The sequence below is a fragment of the Eulemur rufifrons genome, chromosome 8 (genome assembly GCF_041146395.1).
Source record: "Eulemur rufifrons isolate Redbay chromosome 8, OSU_ERuf_1, whole genome shotgun sequence".
Taxonomy (NCBI): Eukaryota; Metazoa; Chordata; class Mammalia; order Primates; family Lemuridae; genus Eulemur; species Eulemur rufifrons.
In genome coordinates, this window is record NC_090990.1 from 24,895,023 (window position 1) to 24,922,479 (window position 27,457).

Below are 27,457 nucleotides of genomic sequence, written 5' to 3' on the forward strand. Positions count from 1 at the left end.
GCATTGATTATGAAAGAAGGAGGGGTCATCAGCATAAGTGTCAGTTCCAACTTTCAATGCCAGAAATTTCTCAAAGCAGTCTCAACTTAGATGCTGGCACCCTCGATGGTGTTAGCTTTCCAAGTACTTGAAGATGCTTTGTTTCAATCTTGAAGTGCTTTCATTTGTTTTGAGGCGCTTAGGTGAAGGGGATGTCATTAAAGATGGACCCCTTTTTTTTACCTAGAGAACAGAGAGGGAGTCAGGGCCAGCTCAAGACCCTCATATAAGTACTTACCTTCAATTAGGTCTTTTTTGTTTGTTTGTTTTTAAAAAGAGACAGAGCCCCACCCCAACCCCGGTCACCCAGGCTGGGGTACAGTGGCCCAATCACAGCTCACTGCAACCTTGAACTCCTGGGCTCAAATGATCCTCCTGCCTCAGCCTCCAGAGTAGCTGGGACGATAGGCATGTACCACCACCACCATGCCAGGCTAATTTTTAAATTTTTTATAGAGACAGGATCTCACTATGTTGACCAGGCTGGTCCCATTACAGGCGTGAGTCACCACACCCAGCCCAATTAACTCTTAAGCAACTCATAGTCAAATCATGGATGATTAACAACAGACAAAAAGAAACAAACTTTCCAGGCAAGCTTAAAAGCTAATTACTGGGTATAGCAATTCCCTTTTACCTTACTGGGGAGTGCAGGATTTCAACACTGCAGCATAAGCTGTTAAGCCAGAATTTTTGTTTTTAAATTAAAATAAATAAATAAATTCTGGTTTGGGGAGCCACCAAGTTAGTTCTTAAGTTCCCTACCTGAGGCTTAGATGATTCCTTTGTCACCTCGGCCTTGATAGGAGAAAGCGTATGAAAGACAAAATTTCTTGAATTTCGGGGAGCAGTGGGGTTGAGGTCAGAGAGGGCAGCCAGTTTCTGAAGCACAGCTTTGGGCTGGTTTAGCAGTGAGCCTGTCTTCAGCTGAGGAAAAGAGTCATCTGGTATCAAATCCCAAGTGCCACGAAAAGAATGAAAAGCCCTTCCCTCCCTGCCTCCCCCTAGGTATTGAGGGGCCGTATTCCTACCCTCCTCAGGTGGAAAGGAAATCGCAGCCTCCTTATTTCCATTTCCTGCAGCCACCTCTCTCCTCTAATGACAGCGACTATTCCCTTAGCTTGACCTGCTTCCCCGGTCAAGCTAACCTGCAGACCGTAACATCAGATTAACTAGGTCCCCAACCAACCTGATGAGCACTTCCTGGTCTGATGGCTTCAAAAGGGTTTCTCAATAAAGACTCCGATTCTTGAGTAACCACAGGGCGACTGGCTAGAAAGAAAAGATAGAGGCCTGTTACAGGCAAAGCCAGTTGAAATTACTTTTAAATCTAAACAAGCTAAAAAACCCTGTAACTAAACCAATAAGCTAAAGCCATAGGAACTCTGATTATTTTTTAATGGTTAACTTTGGAACTACGGCAAGTGGCTCTGAGAAGACAGACAACTAAGTTGAACTTATCCATTAATCGTTAACAGTAATGTTTTAAGAAAAAACAGAAGTGGTAAGTGCATAGAGTAGTGTTTAAGAGCTTCATTTCTGGATGTAAATATTCCTAGGTTCAAATCACAGCTCTAACACTTGGGTATATGATCCTGAGCAACTAAACAGAGAAGCCAGAATTCACTACTCCGAGCCTTAGAACATAAAGCAAAACCAGCTACATATACTCACAAGTACAACCTCTACTGCCCAATAGTCTAAGATCTAAGTACACTGTCTCTCCCAATCTCTGTGAGGCCTCCTTAAGACAGTATCAGACATAAGCTTCTGACCAAGCTACAACAGTCCCTGGAGGTTAGAGTCACCTGCAAGGTTCTAAGCACTGACAATCCAGGGGGCTAGCCCCTTAGGAGAAACAAGAGCTTATTACCATTCTTCTGCAGTGCTTTGGCTGTAACTTTTTTGGCTAGCATCATAAACTGACTGTCTTCCCCAATTTCTTCTTCTTCAGCTGTAATTTTCCCCTGCTGTGCCTGAAAATAAAAATCATACAGCATTAACAGAAAAGTCTATAGTCTTCCTAAATAGTTAGCATAGCCTAGGTGATGAAACTAGGGTACCTGAGATATCATTTCTTTTCCTTTTTGCAACCTTTCCTCCTTTGGACAGGTACCCAAAAATTGATTTTGGAAAAACAAACATAAAGAGAGTTGCCCATCCTTATCTTCTCAAAGCACAAAGGAAAACTCAAGGATTAAAAGGGACAGCAATATGTTGCTTAAGATTTTGAAACTGTCATGACAAGCTAAGTGACTGGGTCCTCTCTTCCTCTTTTCTTGCAGACTTCCTACCTGGTCCCGAAGCCACTGCTCTCGTTCAATTCGCTCCTTCCTCCATCTGGCTTCTGTCTCATCAAGCTGTTCTTCGATCTGATCATCATCAGAGTCTCTGTGGAACAAATCCATCTGGGAAGCATCATCTAAAGCAAAGAGTTAAGGCCATCAGCATTCTGCAATCCTCACAGGAGCATGGGCTTGGACAGACACAGAATAAACACTTATCATTGACTGTATATTAATATAAACTTTTCCCATCCACTAAAAGAAAACAATGGTTACAGCTAGGTCCTCCACATAGCCTGTTACAGTTTTGAATTACATTTGCCATCTCAAACTGTAACAACATGTACACTGTAACTGTTTGCTTCTAAAGGCAACAACCAGGATACCTATGTTCTTCCATCGGAATTTCCTCATTCGCCCAGGACCATCGCTGTGCAGATCCCCATCAGCAAGGTACCGCTCTTGGTATAAACGTAACTGTCGCTTATCATCATCCAACATGGTTTTCCTACAACAGGATAAACGAGGTGTTTAAAACCAGGACCATTCTGACTGGTTATAGGGCCTGCCTTAAGATGCACCCTATTACTTAGAAGGGCCTGTTGGGATACTGACATATGTATTTTCTTGATTTGACTCTGCAGTTCCTCATCAGAAGGAAGTTCTTCATCAATTACGTCCTCTTCATATTCATCAATCTCTTCCCCATCATACTCATCTTCACTTCCCACATCACTTCCCGACACCTCTGCCTCATCCTCCAAGTATTTCTTCAATCTCCTAGAAAGCAATTTTGAAGATTAGAAAATGCAACAATGAATATACATAGAGAATATGGATGCAATGCGACAAGCAGAACATAGGGCCACCTCTAATAATAAAATGCTTAAATTTATAATACATTTGGACAATACTGAAAATAAGTTTTTTATAATAGATGGCAGTCCCTACTTATAATGGTTGGACTTAATGATTTTTCAACTTCACAATGGTGTGAAAGCAATACACATTCAGTACATTCCTCAATTTACGATGGGGTTATATCCAGTTAAGTTAAATGTGTATTTTCAACTTATGATATTTTCAACTTATGATGGCTTTATTGGGATCCAGTCCTATCATAAGTTGAGAAGCATCTTTATTTAAAAATTGATCAATTGGCTGGACGTGGTGGCTCACACCTGTAATCCTAGCACTGTGGGAGGCCACTAGCTTAGAAAAATCTATGGATGACCTAAAGCTGTAGGAGAGTTAATTTGACGGGTGACAAATTAGAACCCAAAGTGGATCCTAATACAGGGTGTCCCAAAAGTCGCCATACATAGGGAAAATGGGAAATTGTAACTAAATGTACCTTTATTTACAAAATATTCATTACAAAATTTTTCCTTTGTATGAAGACTTTTGGGACACCCTGTAGAATGGGATGGTGGGATAAAAGCAACAATATAAATCTAATAGGGATCAATATGACGTCCTATATGTGAATTCCAAATCATTCACATGCAATATAATATTGCATACCTATTAGAATTGTCTTTATGAAACTTTATCATTGGAAGATGTTTATAGATATGCTAAGTAGGAAAAAAGCAAGATGCAAAATTATATATACAAAAGAAATTGTACAAATCAACTTTATAAAAATATATGCAAAGAAAAGGTTAAAAGGAAATAACCACCATCATCAACACTTTCACATATATCCTGGATGGTAGTAGACATGGATAACTTTTATTTATATCTTTCATTATTCTTTTAAATATTCTAAAATAAATGTTTTAGTTTCATGATCAGAACAACAAAACATTAAAAAAATAAAGTGGGTCATTTGCCCAAGACAAGGATGAGGAAAACCTGGAATGACAGCAATTCCCTGGAAAAAAGACCCAGGGAATTTTAGTTACCTACTAGATCCTCAGGATCTAGAGTGTGACTTAGCTCTTATGATCTTTGGTTACATTATAAGTAGTATGCATCTAGTGCAAGGGAGTAGTGAGACCCTATCTGAGGATAAAGAGAATATCCAAGACATGAGAAGACTGGAAGCAATGTCACTAGTTGTGGAGGGAACTAGATATGTTTAGTACAGAAGTCACTTAAGGAAGACATGACCATCTCTGAATACTCAAGAAGGATTTTGTTTGTTCTGTAGTAACCACAAAAAGCAGAAATAGAACCATCAAATTTAGGTAAAAAAGGTGATAAGCTACAACTCAACTGTTATCGGAACTTTCTAGCAGTTGAAAGAATGGTCGTTAACACCTACATTTGCCTTTTCAACTTCTCAGATTGCTTCAGGAGTTCTTCTTCATCATCTTCTTCATGGTCTTCCAGTCCTAGATCTTCATTCCCAGAGTCACTGTGTTCATCCTGCAAAATTATAGCATCATATCCAAAGTTAAGCAGAATAAAATGTGTCCTCAACTAAAACAGGATTTGTAAACTTCTGCCCAAACACCTCATTCTAGGAAATTGCTACTGATAAGATGCCAAACTTGGAATTCTCAAAAACTCAGGGGAAAAAAAAACAACCTGAGGGCAGCAATACATAGAGTTCAGTTATGATTACTTTTTTCCCTTCATACTGACCTCATCACTATCAAACTCATTATCATTTGGAACAAGCCGAAAGTCTCCAAATTCCTCCTCTTCACCTTCTTCCCTAAAATGCAAATCAGCGAATCAATAAATAAGCTGTTGAAAGCAAACCACAAGTAGTCAGCCAAGTTAAGAATTTTTTTTTTTTTTAAGACACGGTCTTGCTTTGTCCCCTAGGCTAGAGTGCAGTGGTGTCATCATAGCTCACTGCAACCTCAAACTCTTGGGCTCAAGTGATCCTGCCTCAGTCTCCTGAGTAGCTGAGACTACAGGCATGTACTATCACAACCGGCTAATTTTTCTATTTTTAGCAGAGATGGGGTCTCGCTCTTGCTCAGGCTGGTCTGGAACTCTTGGCCTCAAGCAATCTTCCTGCCTCCACCTTTCAAAGTGCTAGGATTACAGGGGTGAGCCACTATGCCCAGCAAGAATTTAAAATATTTTATTAGCACAATAATTTCTTCAAGAAACAGGAAACAAGATATCTTGCCTTTTAAAAAAATTTTCAATTTTGGTAAAATACACATAACATAAAATTTACCATTTTAACCATCTCTGTAGGTGTGTTCAGTAGTGTTAAGTACATTCACATTGTTGTACGAGCAATCTCCAAAACTCTTTTCATCTTGCAAAATTGAAACTCTATACCCATTAAACAATCTGCCTCCCCCCCACCCCCACCCCCTAGCAACCACCATTCTACTTTCTGTCTCTATGAGTTTGACTACTCTAAGTACCTCATATAAGTGGATTCATATACTATTTGTCTTTTTGTGACTGGCTTATTTCTCTTAGTATAATGTCCTCAAGTTTCATCCATGTTGTAGCATGTGTCAGAATATCCCTTTTGAAGCTAAATATTCCATTGTATGTATATACCACATTTTGTTTATCCATTCATCTGTCCATGGACACGGGTTGCTTCTACATTTTGACTATTGTGAATAATGCTGCTTTGAACATGAATGTACAAATATCTGTTCAAATCCCTGCTTTTACTTCTTTGGTGTATATACTAAGAAGTGGAATTGCTGGATCATATGGTAATTAATATTTTTAATTTTTGAGGAATCATCATACTATCTTCCCTAGTGGTGGTACCATTTTACATTCACACCAATAGTACACAAGGTTTCCAATACCTTCACATTGTAACACTTGTTGCTTTGTTTTTTTGATAATAGTCATCCTAATGGGTGAGGCAATACCTCATGGTTGTTTTGATTTGCATTTCCCTAACTATCATTGATGTTAAGCATCTTGCATGTGCTTATTCTTGCCTTTTTTTACCCTGTTCTCCTCAAATCTATTACTGTACAAATATGAGACTCAAACCCACCACAAGAATCTCAGACAAGATATGAAGCCCGTAACGTGATCAGTTATCACTAAGCCCAGAGAACATGATTCCACGATTTTATTAAAAGGCCGGGCCTTCCCACGTTTCCACCAATCTCTGAGACTTACCTGTCTGTTGGGAAAGAGCCTGAGCAAAGAGCAAGTGCTTCCTCCATTGGATCATCCATGCTGCCCTCCTTCTCCTGCTTATTTAACTCTGATGAAGCCGGGGTGGAGGCATCTACATCACAACAAGGAAAAGATCTGTCACCAAGGAATGACAGCTTTATCCTCTTTTCCCAGCCATCTAAAGACATGTCAGCTCAATACAGTTCTAAGGTAAGTTTGTCAAAAAAAGCTCACCATCGATTTATTCAACAAATCTTTACTTGGTGCTTACTGTGTGCCAAACACCAGGGATATAGTAGTGAACAAAACATAGATCCCAGCTCTCACAGAATTTACATTCTAGCAAGTGTGTGTGTGTCGGGGGTTGGGGGGGAGGGAAATAATAAGTTAACATTTATATGAAATTAACTATATACCAGACACTGTTCTAAGCTTTGCACATAGATGAATCATATGGCCAAAGCTAAAGCAGTCTTAAGTTGACACTTTATCACTCTAAGAATGCAAGAGCTCTTAGTAAGATCTAAGCAGTGAATTCAATTTATAGCAAAATTCCACCACAGCCCTGTTTGCTATGAACTTTTCACCTGAGGGTAAGGGGCTTCTTTTTCAAGGATACTGATATTTGGGTGTGGTAAACCCGATGCTCTCTGTTGGATATTTACCCTGAGAAGTGAATTTTCCTGAACAAAGATTCAGAAGTTCCTCCATGTTCTCTTTCTTGTCACTCTTCCTGGGTAGACGTTTTTCAGCCTGAGATGTAAACTTTCCAGTACACAAATCCAACAGCTCATCCATGTTGGCATCCATGGCATTCTCATCCATACTGGCCAATGGCAATTGAGGCTTCAAAGTTTGGTACTGATCCCTGTGGTTTCTAACATTTAAGAACCTAAGAGCACATTGAACAGTATAAGAAATTCTCCAGAGGTAGCAAAGTAGCAGGTAAAAAACTGAATTCATTTCCAACATCAGTCAGAAGCTGAATCTCAAACCAGAAAGCAAAAGGTTCAAACTTTAGGCTGGTGCTATTCTAAAAAGGGAGGGGGAAGTTTTGTGAAATAATAAAATGATATTCAAAAGGTAAAGTGTAAAGGGTAATTTTTAGCTTCAGATGATGCTAGAGTAGGGCTTGGCATTGTGTCCTGTAATGTGCCACTGGTTGGTGAATTCTCAATCTAACCCAACAATCAAAACATAGTAGGATGGATACAGGGAAATTTGTTGGGTTTTTTTTTTCTCACTCTATAACCCAGGCTAGAGTGCAGTGGCATGATCACAGCTTACTGAAGCCTGAACTTCTGGGCTCAAATGATCCTCCCATCTTGGCCTCCTGAGTAGCTAGGACTACTGGTACAAGCCACCATGCCCGGCTAATTTTTTCTATTTTTTGTAGAAACAGGGTCTCACTATGTTGCCCAGGCTGGTCTCAAACTCCTGGCCTCAAGAGATCCTCCCACCTTTGCCTCCCAAAGGATTACACGCATGAGCCACTGCGTGTAGCCAGATAGAGGGAAATCTGATGACCATACAAGATCTGTGCATTTCAAATAAGACAGAGATTGAAGGATCAGAACATCAGCAAGAGTTATTTATGTTTTATTTTCTAGACAGACTTTGTTCAAACTTGTAGAATGTAATACTAATGGTCTGTACACCTTCTCTTTCTCAGAAGAGAAAGCACAGATGGAGTGACAGAAGCTCACTTTATTTTTAAACAAAATTAAGCAGTACCCGGCACCATTCCCACCCACAGAAACACAAAACTACCTACCCATCTGCATCCAACAGTTGGCTCTGAGTGTCATCTTCTAAACAGAACTGGAAGTCTCCTGCTCCTAGGAAAAGTGTCTTGGGCTCTGGGGAGGCGTTATACAGATCCTGGGAATCCTCTATGGGAAGTGAAGGCTCAGACAGTTTCCCTGAACTCTGGCATCAAAACAAAAACAAACAATAACAAAACATTTTACAAATGTCATTCACTGTCATGACAACAACAGAAGTTGCTATTTGCAACATTTAATCTACTCTCAGGCAATTGCAGTTGAGGAGGACAATGCATAGCCAAGAAAAGCATAAAGAAAAATACCTCCAAGAAAGAAGAACACTGGGTGAAGCTTGTTTTTAATACACAAAGGGGGTGGATTTTTTAAACTGAACACATATAAGCTCAGTACCAATGTGGTGGGAGTCGGTTGGCTGGGACACACTTTATTTAGCAATGTGGGAAGCAAAAAGAGGAGGAGATTAGAAAAACCATTACCATCTTACCTTAGAAGCTGAGCTGACCAAACTGGCTCGAAATAGCCCCGGGGAAGGAGATCTGAATCCTCCTGCTGTAGGGAAAAAACTGGTCCCACGGCCTGTTTGTCTGTTGCAAGGCTGATAGGATGGAATCGTGGAGCCAATCAGCTCAAAGCTGCTATTGTGGCTGCTCTCCTTTGTTAGCAATGAACATGAATCATCTTCATCTAAAGAAAGAGAAACACCTTTTAAGTGTATGATTACAGAAATAAGGTGGATTTGTTTAGGAAAAAGAGTTGAAGACGAAACTGTCAGATAAAATTCACAGGCAAATCCCTCAAGTTATAATGTATGTTCTAAAACATAAAGTTAAAAGTAAATTACAGTACTAAGATAGCATTATATAATCAGGGCTTATTACTCTGAGCTAAGTGACACCTGAAAGTTCTTTTCTTTCTCTCACTCTGCCTAATGCCTATGATCACTTTCTTCATTATCTAACACATCTTCCTTTGATCTACAGACAGAAATATTTCATGGTTTATTCAATTGACACGTACTCACTAACATACATATACTACTATAATATAAGCCCATGGTCTATGATAAAGAAATATGTAAGTTTTAATAAAATGGACCATGAAAAATATTCTAATTCATAAACCCCTTCCATTACCACATGTAAGACTGGGAAAAGTTGCCAGATTCAAAAAACGGAATCTTATGGAATTGTAGTCCTTAAATATTAAAGCCGGAGGACCGAGAAATGTCAAGTTCTGCACAAGAGTCACTACTTACCCAGTTTGCTAGGCTGTTTGCCTGAGTTTTCATCTGTTTCTAATTTTTCTTCAGTAGGAAAGTAACTATAAAATAAGAAGGTAAATTGTTTCAGTATCTGTTCCTACTTTTTACTAGGCAGTTGCAAATCTAAGGGAACTTTATATTTCCTTAGAGAGAATTACTTACCCCATCTTGGAAGAGTTGTCCTTAAATAGAAGTAGGGTAGAATCTGATGAGAGAGGCTTGAGAACCGAGAGAAAGCCAACTGACTTGCCAATTTCACTACTGCCATCATGATTTTCTTTATCCACTTCTTTTTCATCTTTGGTTTCTGTTTCTTCACTACTAAGAAGGAATTCTGCAATCTTTACCAATCATGCCACCAAAAAACAAAATAATACAAGTCAAAAAATTTAAAAGCAAATACATCATTAGTCCGAAATATGGCTGCTTGATTATAGGTCACAGCTTAAACCTGAAAAGGTAAACTTGAAGGAAGCTCCATATGACCATTATCATCAACATAATTTTCCCTGATACTTCTAAAGCTCTTTTATACTTATATTTTTTACCTTTTACCCTCCCCAAGTTGCTATAAGACTATGAAGGAAGATTGGATTGTCATTTTATTGAGGCAATAAAAGGTTAAATGATTAGTCTAATATTGGTCTAAGATTGTAGGCTGACTACTGACCTCAAACCAACCAGATTGGGACAGGGTGCCCAGCTTAGCCATTGCTTTCTTTCTCTTTTACCCAAGGTTAAATATTAACCAACTCTTTCAAGTGACTCTAGCAACAAAAAGGAAAGCTTTTTAATAGCTAACAATCATATCATAACCTGTCTTCCCTAGGCAGAAAACAATATTATGTGGAACAAGGGCCAGAGGCCCTTCAACAAACACCCTCTTTAAGAAAGAATGAAATTGGCCAGGTATGGTGGCTCACACCTGTAATCCTAGCACTCTGGGAGGCCGAGGCAGGAGGCTTGCTTGAGGTCAGGAGCTAGAGACCAACCTGAGCAAGAGCAAGACCCCATCTCTACTAAAATAGAAAAAATTAGCCAGGCGCGGCGGTACGCATCTCTTGTCCCAGCTACTCGGGAGGCTAAGGCAGGAGGATCACTTCAGCCCAGGAGTTTGAGGTTGCAATGAGCTATGATGATGCCACTGCACTCTAGCCAGGGCAAGAAGAGTGAGACTTTGTCTCAAAAAAAGAAAGAATAAAATTAACACAGGAAGGCCTCTGCCTCCCTGAGAATTTATTCCAGACATCAATCTGGCTAAGATTAAGATTGCTTTTTAATCTAACTAAACAACAAAGACAAAATTCCCTATTTATACAAAACCATTTTCAGTATATTAAAATATATAGACTAGGGCCAGGAGCGGTGGCTCACACCTGTAATCCTAGTACTCTGGGAGGCTGAGGCAAGTGGATTGTTTGAGCTCAGGAGTTCAAGACTAGCCTGAGCAAGAGGGAGACCCCGTCTCTACTAAAAATAGAAAGAAATTATCTGGACAACTAAAAATATATAGAAAAAATTAGCTGGGCATGGTGGCGCATGCCTATAGTCCCAGCTACTTGGGAGGCTGAGGCAGAAGGATTGTTTGAGCCCAGGAGTTTGAGGTTGCTGTGAGCTAGGCTGATGCACGGCACTCTAGCCGGGCCAACAGAAAGAGACTCTGTCTCAAAAAAAAAAAAAATATATATGTAATATAGATAGATAGATATAGACATAGACTAACAGGTAGCAGCCAAGGCTACAGGCTCTGTGAACTACAGGTGTTTAACAGTACTGTCAGAACTGAATGCACTAAGATTTAGGCACATATGAGGTAGCTACCTTGATCCATACCCCTAAAATCTCTTATACAATTGAACATACTTATTATTCATCATGACCAAGTAACAAAATTACATAATTGCCAGAAACCACCTGATTGCCTTCGTCTTCTTCCTCCTCTTTCTCCTCCTCTTCTTCTAGTTCTTCCTCTTCCTCCTCTTCTTTCTCTACCTCCTCTTCTCCATCTTCCTCAGATTCATCAGTCATTTCTTCCTCCTCCTCCTCTTCCTCAAACCCATCTTCGTTATCTAATTTAAATAATGCTTGGCGCTTTTGGCGCTCCTCAAACCTTCGGAGTTTCATTGCTTCTTGAAGTTTAGCTTTTAGCACCTGAAGCTTTTCACCTGAACAGAAATATGTAGAAATGCTTTAAACATAATGACCAACTATGAGAATTATGTGTACCCCTTAAATTCATACCCCCAAAATGAGATAAGAGTGGTGTAAAAAATAATAATAATTAAGTATGCATTTTAGGTAACTCCTGAAGTATTATAGTCACATCCCAAAGGAAAATCAAAAGCCTTAGTACTCTAGGGTTTTTTTGTTATCTTAACACAGGGGGATTATTAGGCATTGAAGTATAAAAGAGAACTTTTGCACCCTGGGTTAATATACTACTCAGGGATTATAAATTAACAGTTCAAAAGGGGAAAAAAGGGGATGGGGAGTGGGCTTCAAAAATCTCTGGCTCAGAAGCCATGAAGGAAAATATTGACAAATTTGCCAATATTAAAGAAAAAGAGAAACAACTCAAGAGTAAAATGGGCAAAAGATATGAACTGGCAGTTCACAGGAAAATAAACATGTATGGTTAATAAATTAGAAATAATGCTTAACCTCAGTTCTAATTAAAGAGATACAAATCAAAATGAGATAGCACTTTGACATATTAGTTTGGCAAAAATTAGAAGGTTTGACAATATCTATTATTAACAAGAGGAAACAGGAACTCTTATACACTGTGATTCAGAGGGTAAATTGGTGCAACCACTTCAAAAGACAATTGGATGATACATACCAAAATTTGATGCAACGATTCCACTGTAAGGAATTTTGCATCTAGATATACCAATATATATCTGGTACTAGTATGTCACATTTTATGCAACAGCCAAAAACTGGAACAAACATGATGTCCATTGATAGGTGTATGGTTTAACAAATCATGTTGTATTCATTTAATGGAATATTTCACAGCTGTTTTAAAAAAGCATCAAAAGCAATATAATGTGGATCTGAGCTCTGGAGTTAGGTGGTCCGGATTAGGATGCTGGTCCTACCACTTACTAGCCGTGTAAACTTGAGCAAGTGGTTTAAGTGCTCTATGTATCAGTCTCCTCGTATGTAAGATAAGGATACTAATGTTATTTACCTCATAGGGTTATGAGAATTAAATGAGATAAATTATGAAAAGCACCTAGAGCAGTGCCTGACAGGATGTAAATGGTCAATGTCACACACGTACACAAAAAATGGTATAGGGATAAAAACTTTCCTACAATGATACAGAAGAAATTTTTAACAGTTACCTTTGGGAAGACTAATTTCTAATTTTTCATGTGGTACTTTCTTTTTTTTTCAGTGTTTTAAATTTTTTTCCATGTGATATGTTACTTGTATTTTCAAGGAGAGGGTGGGAACAAGAGACTTGTTCCTAACACATTGTTAAAGCAAAAAGCAGATTACAAAGCAGAATGCATGGGATGATCACATTATTGGTTTAGAAAAAAATACACACATGCAAAGAAGAGAGTTTAAAAGGATAGATACACAATATGGTTACAGAACTTGTCTCTGATAGAAGATCAAGCTTTTAGTTTATTCTATGTATTTTCTATAATCGCTATTTACTATTTTTTATAATAAAACAAATGATAGTTTAAGAAATAAAGCCAGCTTGTCCATCCTACACTTCTAGGTGTACTACATGTTAATCGTGCCAGAGATACTGCTATCCAATCTCCAAAGTCTCCAAGGAAAAAAATTCTATAGCTTTTTACTATAGCATCTTCAATAGCCGTAAGATCTGTTAGAGCACAGAATGAAAGCAAAAACAAAAAACAAAACAACCCTCATATACCTGGTTTTGTATGGCTTGCTCCATCCAGCTTCTCAGCTGCCAAAGTCACAGGCACCACATCTGCCTTTAGCTCTTCCTTTCCGTCAGTGCCCACGTTTTTCACTATGACATTCACATTCACCGTCTGACCAGCTCTGGGTTTGGCTGCTGGATTAGCATGCTTCCAGAAACGCTTCTTCAAGGCTTCCAGTTCTAAACCCAAATGCCAACCACTGTGTCAGTTTGCCATGTTCAAACTCTTTCCTTTGAGAATTATATGCTAACTTTTTTGGCTCAACAATGTTGAGGATAAACACACACACACACACACGCACACACACAGAGAAATCAAAAACTCCTTTGCTGTTAACTCCTGCATCAAATTCATACAACTTAAACTAACGGACTACTGCAACTGTTCTTCCCTAATATGTCAAAAATCAGACTTTTAAAATAGAAATTTATACCTTAAGTTTCTAAATATGTGCAATTCTTTTTTTAAAAAAAGTATTAAACTGGTAGGAAAAAATACTATTAATATAATTCTCAACTATTCAAGGGCTTAGTTTTTCATGGGTTTCAGTTTTTCATGGGTCTCCCTTTTTTTAATTCCCTATTTTGAACATTTCACTATTGGCAATCTTACTAAATATGGCCAAGGTCAATTTTTTAAAAAAAGGGAAAATGACAATCAAGTCAGTGATGTAACCGAGCAGCAGGACTAGAAAAAGTCTTTTGGCGAAACTGTTAATGCTCGCACAATTGGTACAATGAGAAAGGAAATCCCACTTACAGAATACCACACACCCAACCTGTATACAAATAGGAATTATACTGGGAGCAGTAAGTTCATCAGTCCGGTGGCAATAGAGCCTTTTCCCTTTTCTCCACTGCTATAGCTTAGAACTTCCTTCTCCTTTCTCCCTCAGCCAGCTGCTACCCGGCACCATCTCCTACTCACTCTGCTTAACACTTTATACCATAGCAGGATCTGTGGTAAGAGAGTTGGCACTTAGAATGAGAAAGGATAAGGAAAGGAAAAGGAGAAATTCCTTTGGAGTTGAGGGAAACGATATTTTCGCATGGCTTTCTCTTCCATGATAAATGTCCAAGATACTCGGTTAATTTTCTAAAACGCACTCAAGTCATACTTCAGTAGTTTTGTGACTAGCATCTAGATGTTTTTTCTTTCCCTATAGGGTCTTATTAGAAAAAAAGAAAAACTGGAAGGAAATATTTTTATTCTGAGTCACTAACATTATTAGCAGCAAAAACTAACTCCAAAGGATGGTATGTTTACATTAGAAACAAAAGAGCAGAGAGAGAAGCTGTAAGTCTACCTCCTATTTTGTAGTCCTTCAGTAACATTGAAAGCAAATGCTCACCTCTCTGCCTTGGTATCTCCTACTAAGCTTCCCAGACTGAGCTCCTTTTAGAAGCTTCCCTGATTCCCCAGTCCAAGTAAGGTATCCTTTCTCTAGACAGAAATAGCTAGGTCATTATTGGTGCCAATAGAATAAAAGAAATGGTTGGGTAGGAAGATTTCTCGGGACCTAAAATAATAGTGAGGCAGGAGATGCCTTCATTAATAACTGGAGAAAGCTTGGTCCTCAAAGCTCTTCATCCCCCAACCAATCCCCCCATCCATTTTCTCTGCCCTTTATTACATGACACAACCATGACCCTCTTCATTTTAAAATCCCTGTTCCTCTCCCTCCATCAGTCTTTTCCCAGCACCTCTCATCTCCTCTCTAAGCAAAAAGTCTCTGCCCCACTTCAAGTCTCTACCAGTAGCCTGAATCTCATTCCCATTGCTCTTAGTGCAGAAAGTAGAGGAATTGGGGACAGAGGTTATTTCCTATTATTGCAAGCAACAAGAGTAATATACTTCTAACACCATAAAGTTTAAATCTACATGCATTTTCTCATGGAAACCTTACTCCATATGAGATAAAGAAGCTGAGCTGTTCCCACTCCTTTTACTCTTAATCCCTTCCAATGCATCTACCACACCAGCCACCAGATTGAACTTCCTAAAATGAATATCTGATTGGGTCATTTCACTTGCTAAAAACTTTTCAAAGGTCCCCTACTACCAAAAGGCTAAAGTCCAAACTCCCAGCATAGCATAAAAGCCCTGAATGATCTGGGCTCTGGTCACTAATCCCTTGCAGTCTTTACTTCGGCCACCCAGAACACCCTGTGCTTTCAATTATACCATCTCTGTGTCATCTGCTGGTCTGTTCCCTTGACCAAGAAAGACCTTGCTCACCTCTCTGCCTTGGTATCTTCTACTAAGCTTCCCTTGACCTCCCCCAGTCCAAGTAAGTTATCTTTTCTCTAGACTCTAAATGCACCCTCCATAAGTGCATACCTTGATCACAGCACTTAGCATCCAGTATTGTAACAGTCTGCCTAGCACTCCTACTACACTTTAATTTCCTTGAGAGCAAGGACTGTCTTACATGAATGAATGAATGTTGATTGACTCTAACTTCAAGTATATCATGGAATAGGTTGGTCTGGAAGCAACTTTTATGTCCTTTTTTGTTTTGTTTTTTGAGACAGGGTCTTGCTTTGTCACCCAAGCTGGAGTGCAGTGGCACAATCATAGCTCATTGCAGCCCCAAACTCCTGGGCTTAAGCAATCCTCCTGCCTCAGCCTCCCAAGTAGCAGGGACTACAGGCATGTGCCACAACACCCAGCTAATTTTTTTCTTCTTATTTGTTGTAGAGATGAGGTCTCACTAGGATGCCCAGGTCTCAAACTCCTGGCCTCAAGCAATCTTCGCACCTCAGCCTCCCAAAGTGATAGGATTACAGGTGTGAGCCACTATGCCTGGCCTATGCCAATTATTTCTAATGGAAAACATGTTCTGAGTTAAAAAAAAAATAAGTGCCCACCATGTGCCAGGCACTGTGCTAGGTCCCTTTATAGCTAAATATGTTGGAAAAATAACTCCTCTTTGAACCTCAGCCTCTTATTTGCAAAATACCTGGGGCTATGAGAATTAAGAAAGATAACTATTAAAGAATCTACTAGTGTCTAATATAGTAGGTACTCAAAATGTTTCTTCCCTTTCCTCTCAGTCCAGGACTATTTGGACAACTTCTAGTCCTACATAACAAAACTTTCCCTCAGTGTTCTGGGCAACATCTCATTTTCATGCTTCTTTGCTAATGGAGCTATACTAGTTCTATTACACAACCCCTCCACCCTCACTTCCAGCCCTGGTCAAACTGACTTTCACATGCTCCCAATATGCTCCATGCAGAGCTCTTTCTGTCCTTCCAAAAATGTCCTCCACCTCCACGAGGTCAGTGCATTCAATCAACAGACTCCCTAAACATATTTTACATACCAGATACACCCCCTGACATAGCACCTGCCAAAGATAAGCTGTTTAATGGAGGAGAGTTTTGATGTGAACAATTTCACTAATAACAAAAACAGCAACCACTATTTGAGTGCTTCTTTATGCTATCCATTTGTATGCATTATTTTTTATTTATTTATTTTTTTTTTTGAGACAGAGTCTCACTCTGTTGCCCAGGCTAGAGTGAGTGCCGTGGCGTCAGCCTAGCTCACAGCAACCTCAAACTCCTGGGCTCAAGCGATCCTCCTGTCTCAGCCTCCCGAGTAGCTGGGACTACAGGCATGCACCACCATGCCCGGCTAATTTTTTCTATATATATTTTTAGCTGTCCATATAATTTCTTTCTATTTTTAGTAGAGATGGGGTCTCGCTCTTGCTCAGGCTGGTCTCGAACTCCTGAGCTCAAACGATCCGCCCACCTCGGCCTCCCAGAGTGCTAGGATTACAGGCGTGAGCCACCGCGCCCGGCCTGCATTATTTTTTAAACAAATCTTCACTATAGTCCATGAGCCATATAGTGCTTGTTTCAGTTTTGTTTCTTTTTTTAAATAGACAGGGTTTCTCTACGTTGTGCAGGCTGGCCTCAAACGATCCCCCCACCTTAGCCTCCCAAGTAGCTGGGACTACAGGTGTGCACTACCACAGAGGGCTTTTTTTTTTTTTTTTTTTTTTAAGATGCTTGGAGAGGTCAAATAAGCATATCCAAGTTTAAACAATTAGTAGTATAGCCCAGATTCAAATCTTGGTCTTGCTGCAGCCTAAGCTCTTAACCAGCATGCCATACTGCCTCAAGGCAGAGGAGGGAGCACCCAACTCTACCTAAGAGTCAGGAAGTTTATTCAATATGGTAATACTTGAATTCAGCGTTGAAGGATCATTCACTCAATAAATACAAATTCCTCAAATATGTCATCCACTGAGAAAGCACTACGAATAGAGTAGGAAATAAGACAGGAGATCCCAACTCACTGTACAAAGGGAAGGTAGTGAACAAATAAGTACATCCATCGTCTCTTCAAGCCTTCCTTTAACCACCCACTGGAAGAAACTTCTCCCTCCGCTGAACCCCCATAGCACTTTATTCTAAATGTTTCTTTCAAAAAAGAATACTTTTCCCTTTTCTTCATGTTATTTAATTTTTTTCAATTATCAATGATATGTTCATTATCAAAGATGTCACTTACCACTTTCTCCCTCGTATTACTTGTATTACTGTTATCTGCATACTTATCTCCCCTACTAGAGTGTGAGCATCTTAAGTGTAGCATAAATGTCAGATTTATCTTGGTATGCCCCACTACGTCTTACATGCAGTAGATACTTTAAGTTGAATGAGTGAAAAGAAAATGAAATTCAGTTTTGCAGACAATGTAAGCAAGCCAAAATGTTTTTCTTTAGCTGTGAAAAACTGGCTCATGCCTATAATCCCAGCACTTTGGGAAGCCAAGGCAGGAGGATCGCTTGAGGCCAGGAGTTGGAGACCAGCCTGGTAAGACCCATCTCTACCAAAACAAACAAACAAAAATTAGCTAGGTGTGATGGGGTGCACCTGTAGTCCCAGGTACTTGGGAGGCTGAACCAGAAGGATTGCTGGAGCCCAGGAGTTCGAGGTTATAGTGAGCTATAATCACACCACTGTACTCCAGCCTCAAGACAGAGCAAGACCCTGGCTCAAAAAAAAGTAGATTTCACACAGGATCATAGAAAAACTTAGAATTTCAGGTTGGAAAGGCAGAGATAAATTCCTAAGTACCATAACACAATAGCAATGTACCTCTTTTGTATATTTACTATCAACAGGCTTCCATTTTAAACAAGCCTTACATCATTCTGATACCCTGACAAGTTTATCTAAATGGGAATCTGCCCATATCTGGTACATCTGCAGAAGATCATGTGTGGTTATTGGTTTCTCCTGTGTTCCCTGTCCTCCACAATGGAAAAATAATCAAAAGGTGCCAGGACATATCACTCCAGGGAGGCTCCCCACAACTTAAAGGGTTACCTCTGTTTGTTTCAGGTTCTTCAAGTATCACGAAGGAGTCTTCATCAGCACCCAGCCGAGGTTTAATGGAAACATCTACTCCCAGTTGCTTAAGTCTATCCAGAGTAAACCTTCTCGTTTTTTCAGGTGGCACAACTGCTAATGATTTAGTTTGCTGCCTGGGCTCTTCCACTTTCTCAACTCTTTCTTCTATTTTTTCCAGGCCTTCTTCACCCTCCAGGGCATGAGGTTCAGATGTCACAAGTCCGCCAGCCTGATATTCCTCACTGTGCTTGTTCCCCAGGAAGCAGGATTCCTGTTGCAATACTGAGCTGTCCCCAGGTGAAGTTCTAGCATCACTCTGCCTCTCTTTTTCCTCAATTTCTAGCTCTTCACTTCTCACCAAATCCTTATTGCAAGACTCATCTGATCCAGTAATGATCTGAGGTTCCTTTGAAACCCCAGAGAGTGCATTAATTTCCACTTCATTTTCTGCACCTGTTGTCTGCTCAGATCCTTTGCCATGGTCACTGTTCATTTCAGCTGTACTTGTAGTATCTATGATTTCTTTGTGATGGCTTGACTGATACTTAGATGACCTAGAGAAGAGAAAATGAGCTGGAGTTAAAAATTATCCTAAATGTGAAACATTCTCATCCCTTAGCACATAATAAATCAGTTAAATCACTTTTTTTTTTTTTTTTTTGAGACAGAGTCTCACTCTGTTGCCCAGGCTAGAGTGAGTGCCGTGGCGTCAGCCTAGCTCACAGCAACCTCAAACTCCTGAGCTCAAGCGATCCTCCTGTCTCAGCCTCCCAAGTAGCTGGGACTACAGGCATGCACCACCATGCCCGGCTAATTTTTTTTTTTCTATATATATATTTTTAGCTGTCCATATAATTTCTTTCTATTTTTAGTAGAGATGGGGTCTCGCTCTTGCTCAGGCTGGTCTCGAACTCCTGAGCTCAAACGATCCGCCCACCTCGGCCTCCCAGAGTGCTAGGATTACAGGCGTGAGCCACCGCGCCCGGCCAGTTAAATCACTTTTAAGGGAAAAATCTGAACATTTTACTCCAGACGTTTGGTACAAAACAATGTTCAAGAAAATTATAATCATCAGAAAAAAGGATTCTTACTTCAGTAGTGCCATGGCATTTCCCTGGCAAATGGGCCGGGGTTTACGTTTGAAGAAATCATGAATGGTTTTATTCTCAGGCATATGATATGGAAGATTAAGTGCAGACTCTATAAAATGGAACAAAACAAACAAATATATATACTGTGTATTCTGCAATGTCACTGCATATTCAGTTAACCAAACAGCATAACCAAAGCCATCACAAGAAACAAAAAATAATCCTGCTTTTAAAAAAGGCAGGAGCTAGGTACAAAAGAGCTCCCCAAAGACCAGCGGCTTTTAAACCTAGTTGTGAAATCAAAATTATCCAGGAAGTTTTTTAGTAATAGATTCTTGGATCCCATTTCAAACCTATTGATTGCAATGAGTTACGATCATGCCACTGCACTCTAGCCTGGGTGACAGAGCAAGACCTTGTCTCTTAAAAACAAAACAACCTAATGAATCAGAATCTCTGTGGGGCCTAAAAATTTATAATATATTTATCAGTCCCCCCTTATCTGTGGAGGATACATTCTAAGACATGCAGTGGACACCTGAAACCATGGATAATACTATGTTTTTTGATCTGATAACTGAGAGGGCTACTAATTGACTGACAGGCAGGTAGTATATACAGCGTGATACACTGAACAAAGGGATGACACACATCCTGGGCAGGATGGCTTGAGATTTCATCACACTACTCAGGATGGCATGTAATGTAAAACTTATGAATTGTTTATTTCTGGAATTTCCAATTTAATATTCTTGGACTATGGTTGACCATGGGTTACTGAAACTGCAGATAGTGGGGACAGGGACTACTGTATCTGAACACCTCCCAAAGGAATCCTGATGCGATCAGTCCACAATCATTAAAAACTTCCTCTTTACGTCCACTACAGTTCTGAAAATTTCTTCAGTTTACACTAATGTTCCAAGGGCTTTAGAACAATAGCCATTCACCCAGATCAATGCTAAACTGGATATTATAATCTGAGTTCACATTGGGAGTCTTAAATTTGCATTACCTCGAATAAGGCGTTGAGTCTCACTATGCAGTTTTTTTAATGCTTCCTTACTTAACTTGGCCGCCTTTCTTTCCTTAAAGAAAACAAAAAGTGAGACTACATTAATGGTATTATTCGGAAAGATAGATATTCATCCCTCAAGAGTTCTCTCCAAGAAAAGAGGAGAGGGAATAATAAACTCAATACAGTATGAACTCAAGGCAATCATTTATTTGCAAGTCTCAGAGAATTAGTTCAATCCAATCCATATTTGTGTTCCTGCTATGTACAAAGCAGTATGTTGGGTACCAGGAAAATATGATAGACAGGGCAAAATATTTATTCCTGAGAAACCCACGATCTCCTGTGGAAAGGGATCAATGTGACAAATATATAGGGCTCTAGCTCACCTTCCTCGTGGTGCCTTTTGTTAACTCACTTTCTTCTTCAAGTGAACAGACCCCACTCTCCAAAGACAGTTCCTTTTTCTAAAAGAGATTACAAGTTGATTATTAGGACAAAAATTAAGCTGAAATTAGAGCATGTTTCCTAGCTGAAGACTGCTTTTGTACTTCAACACCATATCATGCTACATTAATAATAAATCAGTAATTGTCAGAATATTTTAAACACATAGCATCCTATTATGCTTAGAAAACAAATTCAATATCTCAGATGGAGCTTGCACCCTCATTTCTTATACCTCTGCTTATATCCTTCCTAATGAGGGACAATGACTCCCAGGGAACTAAAGAAAATCTTAGGAAGAACAATTATGCTTCCAAACACTTAGGACAATAATGTTTTGACTGATGCCTATCTTTGATACCTTTCTTGAAAACCTATTGGGTTCATTTCTCAAAGGCCACAGGATTGTAAAATTTACATTTCTGTTCCATTTATCCGCTTCTTACCACAGCATAAAGTACCTTACTTTTTTCCCCAACATTCCTAAAAGGGCAATAACAAAGTACTAGTTTCCAAAGAAGTTAGCATGTCTATCACTTGTACTGCAAGTTTCCAAAATTAACAGCAGAAAAACTTAAATAAATTGACACGTTTTTCTTCAGTTAAAAAAAAAATTAAGGTTGCAACAGGAAATCAAAAAATAAAGCAAAGGTCAGAAGCAGTTGGTTAGCTCTTATTGCAATCATGCTTAACTTGCCTTGTGCTTTTTTACTTTGTTTTTCACAGCTGCCCTTATCGATTCTAATGACTCTTCATCTTCCAGTGAAGAGTTATTTTCCTCCTCCAACCCAGTTTCAAAAAGGTCTTTATCCACAAGAAGACAGCCACTGTCATTAAATGGCTGTTCCACATCATCTTCCTGTACAATGCATAAATAAAAAGCATAATCTAATCATTTTAAAGCCCAACATTTCAGAATATCATATGGCAATTTGGATCAGGCGAGAAAAAGTCCATGTTTCATTAACAGACAAGTATATGGCATCTAGAACATTCTCACATTCTCTAACTCACAGTTATCCTTTGAAGTCCAAGCTGTGATTTTATGCAACTGTCCAAAATTAACTTAATAAACAGTAAATTTTTTTGGAAAAGTCAAGTAAATACTTATTAAGCAAGTAGTTTATAAAATTTGAGGATGGTTTTTCCAGTTAGCAAACAAGACTTCTAACTGATAGATGCATAAAAAATCCTCCTTTCAAAGTTAATTTTCATCAGATCTGAAGCAACAAAAAAAATCACTCCACGTGCTCACAAAGAAAATCAGAAACCCATTTATTTGGAAGTGTTCTCTGCATATTCAAAACAGAGAATAAGACCTGTAAGCTGTAAATCACATACCCCATTACTCTCAATGCAAAACAATCAATCCAAAGTGATATTCTGAGGCAGAAACAACCTAGAGTGCTGAAAGCAACTTTTTCTAAAATGTTAATCTACCTAAGCAATAGCAAAGTATTCTTTAAAATGTACCTCATTTTTTGTTTCTTTCTTTTTTAGCTGCCTAATTTTTTCCATTTTTCTCTCCTCTTTCTCAAGTCTTCTCTTTGATTTTACTTTTGCTTTTCCCCCAGCTCCTTCTTTATCATGGATGGGTTTTTTGGAACTCTTCCTGTCAATGGTAAAGTCCAGACCATTTCCAGATTGCAGACTCAGCTCTAAGCAAGGTGTCACCTGGCTTTCAAGATTTTCCTGATACAAAGACTTCTCTATGTCACTTTCATCACTGTCTGCCAGAGTTTTGTATATCCTTTTAATTTTTGCTTTTTTCCCAGCATAAAAGTTCTCTTTATTTTCTTCCTCGGCACTGTCATAGGTAGTTTTCTCCAGAGAGGCATGTATGTCATCTGTTTCAAAATCACTGTCTTGTAGTGCCTTCCTGTTTTTCAATTTCTTACTCACAATTATCTCTTCATCTGAATCTGGAGAAAGCACAATTTTTTTAAAAAAAGTATACAATTATTTGATCTTCTTCCCAGTTCCACTACTCCTCAAAAATATATTCAATTATACAAGTGATATATTGCCTTGTGAAATTATGTAACTACTATTAACAACTGATTGTAGCAAAGCAAATCTAAAAATACATTTCAAAAACATTTTCCCTGGGAAAATGTCTCTTACTAGGAAGTGTAATTATATATATTTACAATGTGTAAAGTTGTTCTCATCCTTTGGGCAGGTGTTAAAAATCCTATAATAAAAGCATGAATGCATCTAATCAAGCAATGTGGTAACTATTAGACATTTTATACAGGTCAACAACAAAATGGAAATGGATAGGTACAACCACTGTTATTTTGCTTTTATAATAAACAAGCTTAGTGCATTAATAATTTAATAAATCAAGAAAATAATAAAACTAATCCAATCCATTTATTAATACAACCTGGGCTCCCACATCCTATTCCTAAAAAATAGAAGTACTGAATTTTACAGACCTCTTTCACTCAAGAGCCCAGTTGTTTCACAGCTGCCCTGTCCACTATCTGAAGGACTGTCTGCTTCTTCTTGTGAAATGACTGTTGGAACACTGATTTCTAGATGAACCTAGAAAATAAGAATATACTTTGCATTAACCAGCAAGTGACAGAAAGTTCCAGAAACATGACACACAAATCATCACGGGATCATCAACTTGAACTAAGGAAAGAACCAATACAATAGTCCTTTGAAGGGATGACATTTAGAATTACTGGACAAAAATCAAAAATTCAGTGTCCATCTTTGAAGGATGCTAATAAAACCAACTCTCTGAGTAATGGTAAAAAAAAAAAAAAATGAAAAGGATCAAGTATTTATTATGCTTTTTCTGTGTGAACTGTTCCTCAATATAGCCAAATGATTGAGGGGAAGTTTTTCTTTAGGGAAATATCCTAGTTAATCAATGAAGAACTGATAGAATGAGATTATCACAATTTTAGCAACCCTCAATAACAGACCTAGGCAATGACAATTAATGACTGCTAACATCATAAAAAGAGAAACAAGCAGACATTATGTGCAGCCTAATAAAAGTACCCAGTACCACCTATAAAGTATTCTTGTTAGAACAATCAAATATGAATCTGATTAAGCCTCTAGATCTAACTACCCATTTACAGGAAATAGAGGGAACAGGGAAACATGTTGAATAATACCACAGAGATACAATGTAGATGTGGGAAACTCCACAAATCAAATTGGTTGGTTTCTTTAATAAACTCCATGGAAAAATGAGGGAGAGGGATCTATAGATTAAAGAAAGTTAATACAGAAGAGATATATAAGTATATATATATCAAAAATTGCAATATGCAGACTTTGAATGCTGAGTCAAACAAAAACTGAAAAGATATAAAAAATAATTATGCTAAAGTGGCATGTAAAAATATAGAAATAAAATTTTAAAATATATGTACGAGTCAAAGAAATCTGAATACTGAGTAGATATGTTTTAGGTGTGGCAATAATATTGTGGTTATCTTTTTTAGAAAGCCCTTGTCTTTTAGAAAGGCATATTGAAATATTTGTGGATGATATAATATGTCTGGGATTTTCTTCCAACTAATCCAGTGAGGGGGAAAGTGGATAGTGGTATAAATGAAACAAGATTAGCCACAATTTGATAATACAGGTTGAGCATCTCTAATGTGAAAATCCAAAATGCTTCCAAATCTGAAACTTTTGAGTGCCAACGTGATGGCACTAGTGGAAAATTCCACACCTGACCTCATGTGCTGGGTCACAGTCAAAACTTGGTTCCTTGCACAAAATTATTTAAAATATTGTATAAAATTACTTCAAGCTATGTGTATTAGGTATATATGAAATAAAACTGAATTTTGTATTTAGGCTTGGGGTCCCATCCAGAAGAGATCTCATTATATATATATGCAAATATTCCAAAATTCCCCAAAATCCAAAATCCACTCTGGTTCTAAGCATTTCAGATAAGGAATATTCAATCTGTAGTTGAAGTTAGGTGATGGGTTCATTACGCTAGCCTTCCTATGTTTGTATAGTTTGAAAATTTCTAAATAAGAGGTTTTAAAAAGTCACAAGTTAAAATTGGAGGGGATGTGTTAGGTTACTTGATCAGTCTGTGGCCAGGCTGGCCCTAGATGTCTCCTACCTCCTTAGGGTTCTCAGGTCTCTGCATCAATTTATTTATTTATTTTTTTTTGAGACAGAGTCTCACTCTGTTGCCCGGGCTAGAGTGAGTGCCGTGGCGTCAGTCTAGCTCACAGCAACCTCAAACTCCTGGGCTTAAGCGATCCTACTGCCTCAGCCTCCCGAGTAGCTGGGACTACAGGCATGCACCACCATGCCCGGCTAATTTTTTGTATATATATATATTTTAGTTGTCCATATAATTTCTTTCTATTTTTAGTAGAGACGGGGTCTCGCTCTTGCTCAGGCTGATCTCGAAATCCTGACCTCGAGCGATCCACCCGCCTCCGCCTCCCAGAGTGCTAGGATTACAGGCCTCGCCCGGCCTGCATCAATTTATTAATAAGAGGAAAATATTAACATCTACAATGTAACAAGGCACAAGGCCTCACCCAAGTGGTTTCTCAAAAAACTATTGATTTAATGCTTGCTACAATTATTAAAATAATAATCAAAGATAACATATCTTAAGGAATCACTTAGAATTATCACGTATATACTGACAATCCTCCCAACAATCCAGAGCAGTAAGACTTAGTTCTGTTCGTGGATGTAGAATCCAGTTTAGGTAACCACACAGCTCAATACATGGCCATGTTCTTAATCACAATTCTCTTCTAGGCAATCTGCAGCAGTACCAGCAATGTCAAAGGGGAGGGCCAGGAACAGGGTGGAGCGAAGTCTCAGAAAACTCAGTAATCAAGATAAATAATATCTTTATCCAATATTTTTTAAAAAATCAAATCAACAAACAATGGTTCATGAAATCAGCCTCCTGCTTTAGGAAATAAAATTTTATCGGAACCAGGTGAATGAGGCAGGGTCATGCAAGTGCAGAATCACATTTTGTCTTTACCTAAACGTTTGTTATTTTGTTCAACATCAAATCCGAGAATTTGCATTAATTTTGGTTTTTTAAAATATGATTTCTATTTGATCACTGGGTTTGGGGGGGGGGGGGGGCTTAAATTTTGTTCCCAAGGTGAGAATGTCTTGCCCTATCCTGGCTCCGTAAAGGGCACAGGCCTGGAAACGGACGTGTTTTCTATGCCCAATTTCGCCAGCTGGGAGTCCCGACCGCTACTTCCCTACTCGGGGCCCGGTCGGAAAACACAAAGGGCCGGCGCACGATGACCTCAATGGCCCCTTCCAGGCCCAATCTGGAACTCCCTAACACCCGCATCCCTCTATTTACAGACAATCTTGCCTCGCATCCGAGCCCGGTTCGGCCCGGGCCTCTCCTCTTTCCCAGCGCCCTAAGAGGAGGAGCTTCCGCGGCAAGAAACGCGCCAACGGCAAAGGCGGGCAGCAGGGGCAGGCAGAGGAGGGGACGGGCGGCAGCAGCGCCCGCCGCGGAGACCCGGAGCACCAACGCCACCCGGGCCGAAGCGCGGGAAGCCCGGCGGCGGGACAGGACGCGAGGTCGGAGCCCAAGCCGGCTGCGTAGCTAGGCCGCCGGGGCCGGCGCGGTGAACGCCGGGAGCGTGGTCCCCGCAGCCCGGGCGCTCCGGCGCTGCCCCAGCCCCGCCTCGCCCCTCGGCGCCGGGCCTCCGCAGCCCGGGTGAGACACATGTGCATCAGCTCAACTCAGAACCCACCTCGCCCGTCATGACTCCTGCCTCCACAGCGCTCCGCTCGGGACGAGCCAGGTACCCGTTCTCTCCGCGGCTCCCGCCGACTACAGCCCGTAAACGCCGTTCAAGCTTTCGCGCCCAGTCGGAGTGGCGGCCCCACCTCACTGGTTTGCACCAATCCGGAGGGGGCCTCCCAATGATGCCCCGCCCCCATCCGGTCCACCAATCACAAAGCGCCTCCGGGCGCCCTTCCAGTGTAACCTAGGGTGGGTTGCCGGGTCGCAGTGGCTCCTGTCCGCGGAGCCTGAGCGAGGCTGGAGGTTCCCGGGATGCTACTAACTTGCCAGTGGTGGTCTTTGACCTTTAAACCTTTGACACAGATCGAAGAATCGCATTAAGTGTAACTTGAGGATTGAGCCCTCCAGGGGGAAAGTGAGCTGGAAGAAGAT

The 27,457-nt window shown here is 39.7% G+C and overlaps 1 protein-coding gene across 2 annotated transcripts; it reads right to left on the minus strand.

Annotated features, from left to right (window-relative positions):
- Positions 1-27,044, minus strand: CLSPN (claspin). Of its 2 annotated transcripts, XM_069477665.1 has the most exons (26): positions 27,022-27,044; position 25,463; positions 23,724-23,832; positions 22,756-23,204; positions 21,980-22,141; positions 21,225-21,302; positions 20,836-20,908; positions 19,821-19,929; positions 18,706-19,283; positions 13,345-13,536; positions 11,352-11,605; positions 9,603-9,781; positions 9,435-9,499; positions 8,664-8,863; positions 8,167-8,321; positions 7,058-7,284; positions 6,393-6,504; positions 4,917-4,989; positions 4,594-4,697; positions 2,940-3,104; positions 2,711-2,832; positions 2,334-2,461; positions 1,913-2,015; positions 1,229-1,311; positions 805-966; positions 1-222 (listed from the first exon to the last, which is right to left on the minus strand). In XM_069477665.1, exons 1-26 carry the CDS (start codon positions 27,042-27,044, stop codon positions 112-114), a joined length of 4,017 nt encoding a protein of 1,338 aa, XP_069333766.1. In that variant the 3' UTR covers positions 1-111. The 2 variants fall into 2 exon arrangements, with proteins under 2 accessions (XP_069333766.1, XP_069333767.1); XM_069477666.1 differs by lacking the exon at positions 13,345-13,536.
- Positions 27,045-27,457: the final 413 nt, after the last annotated feature.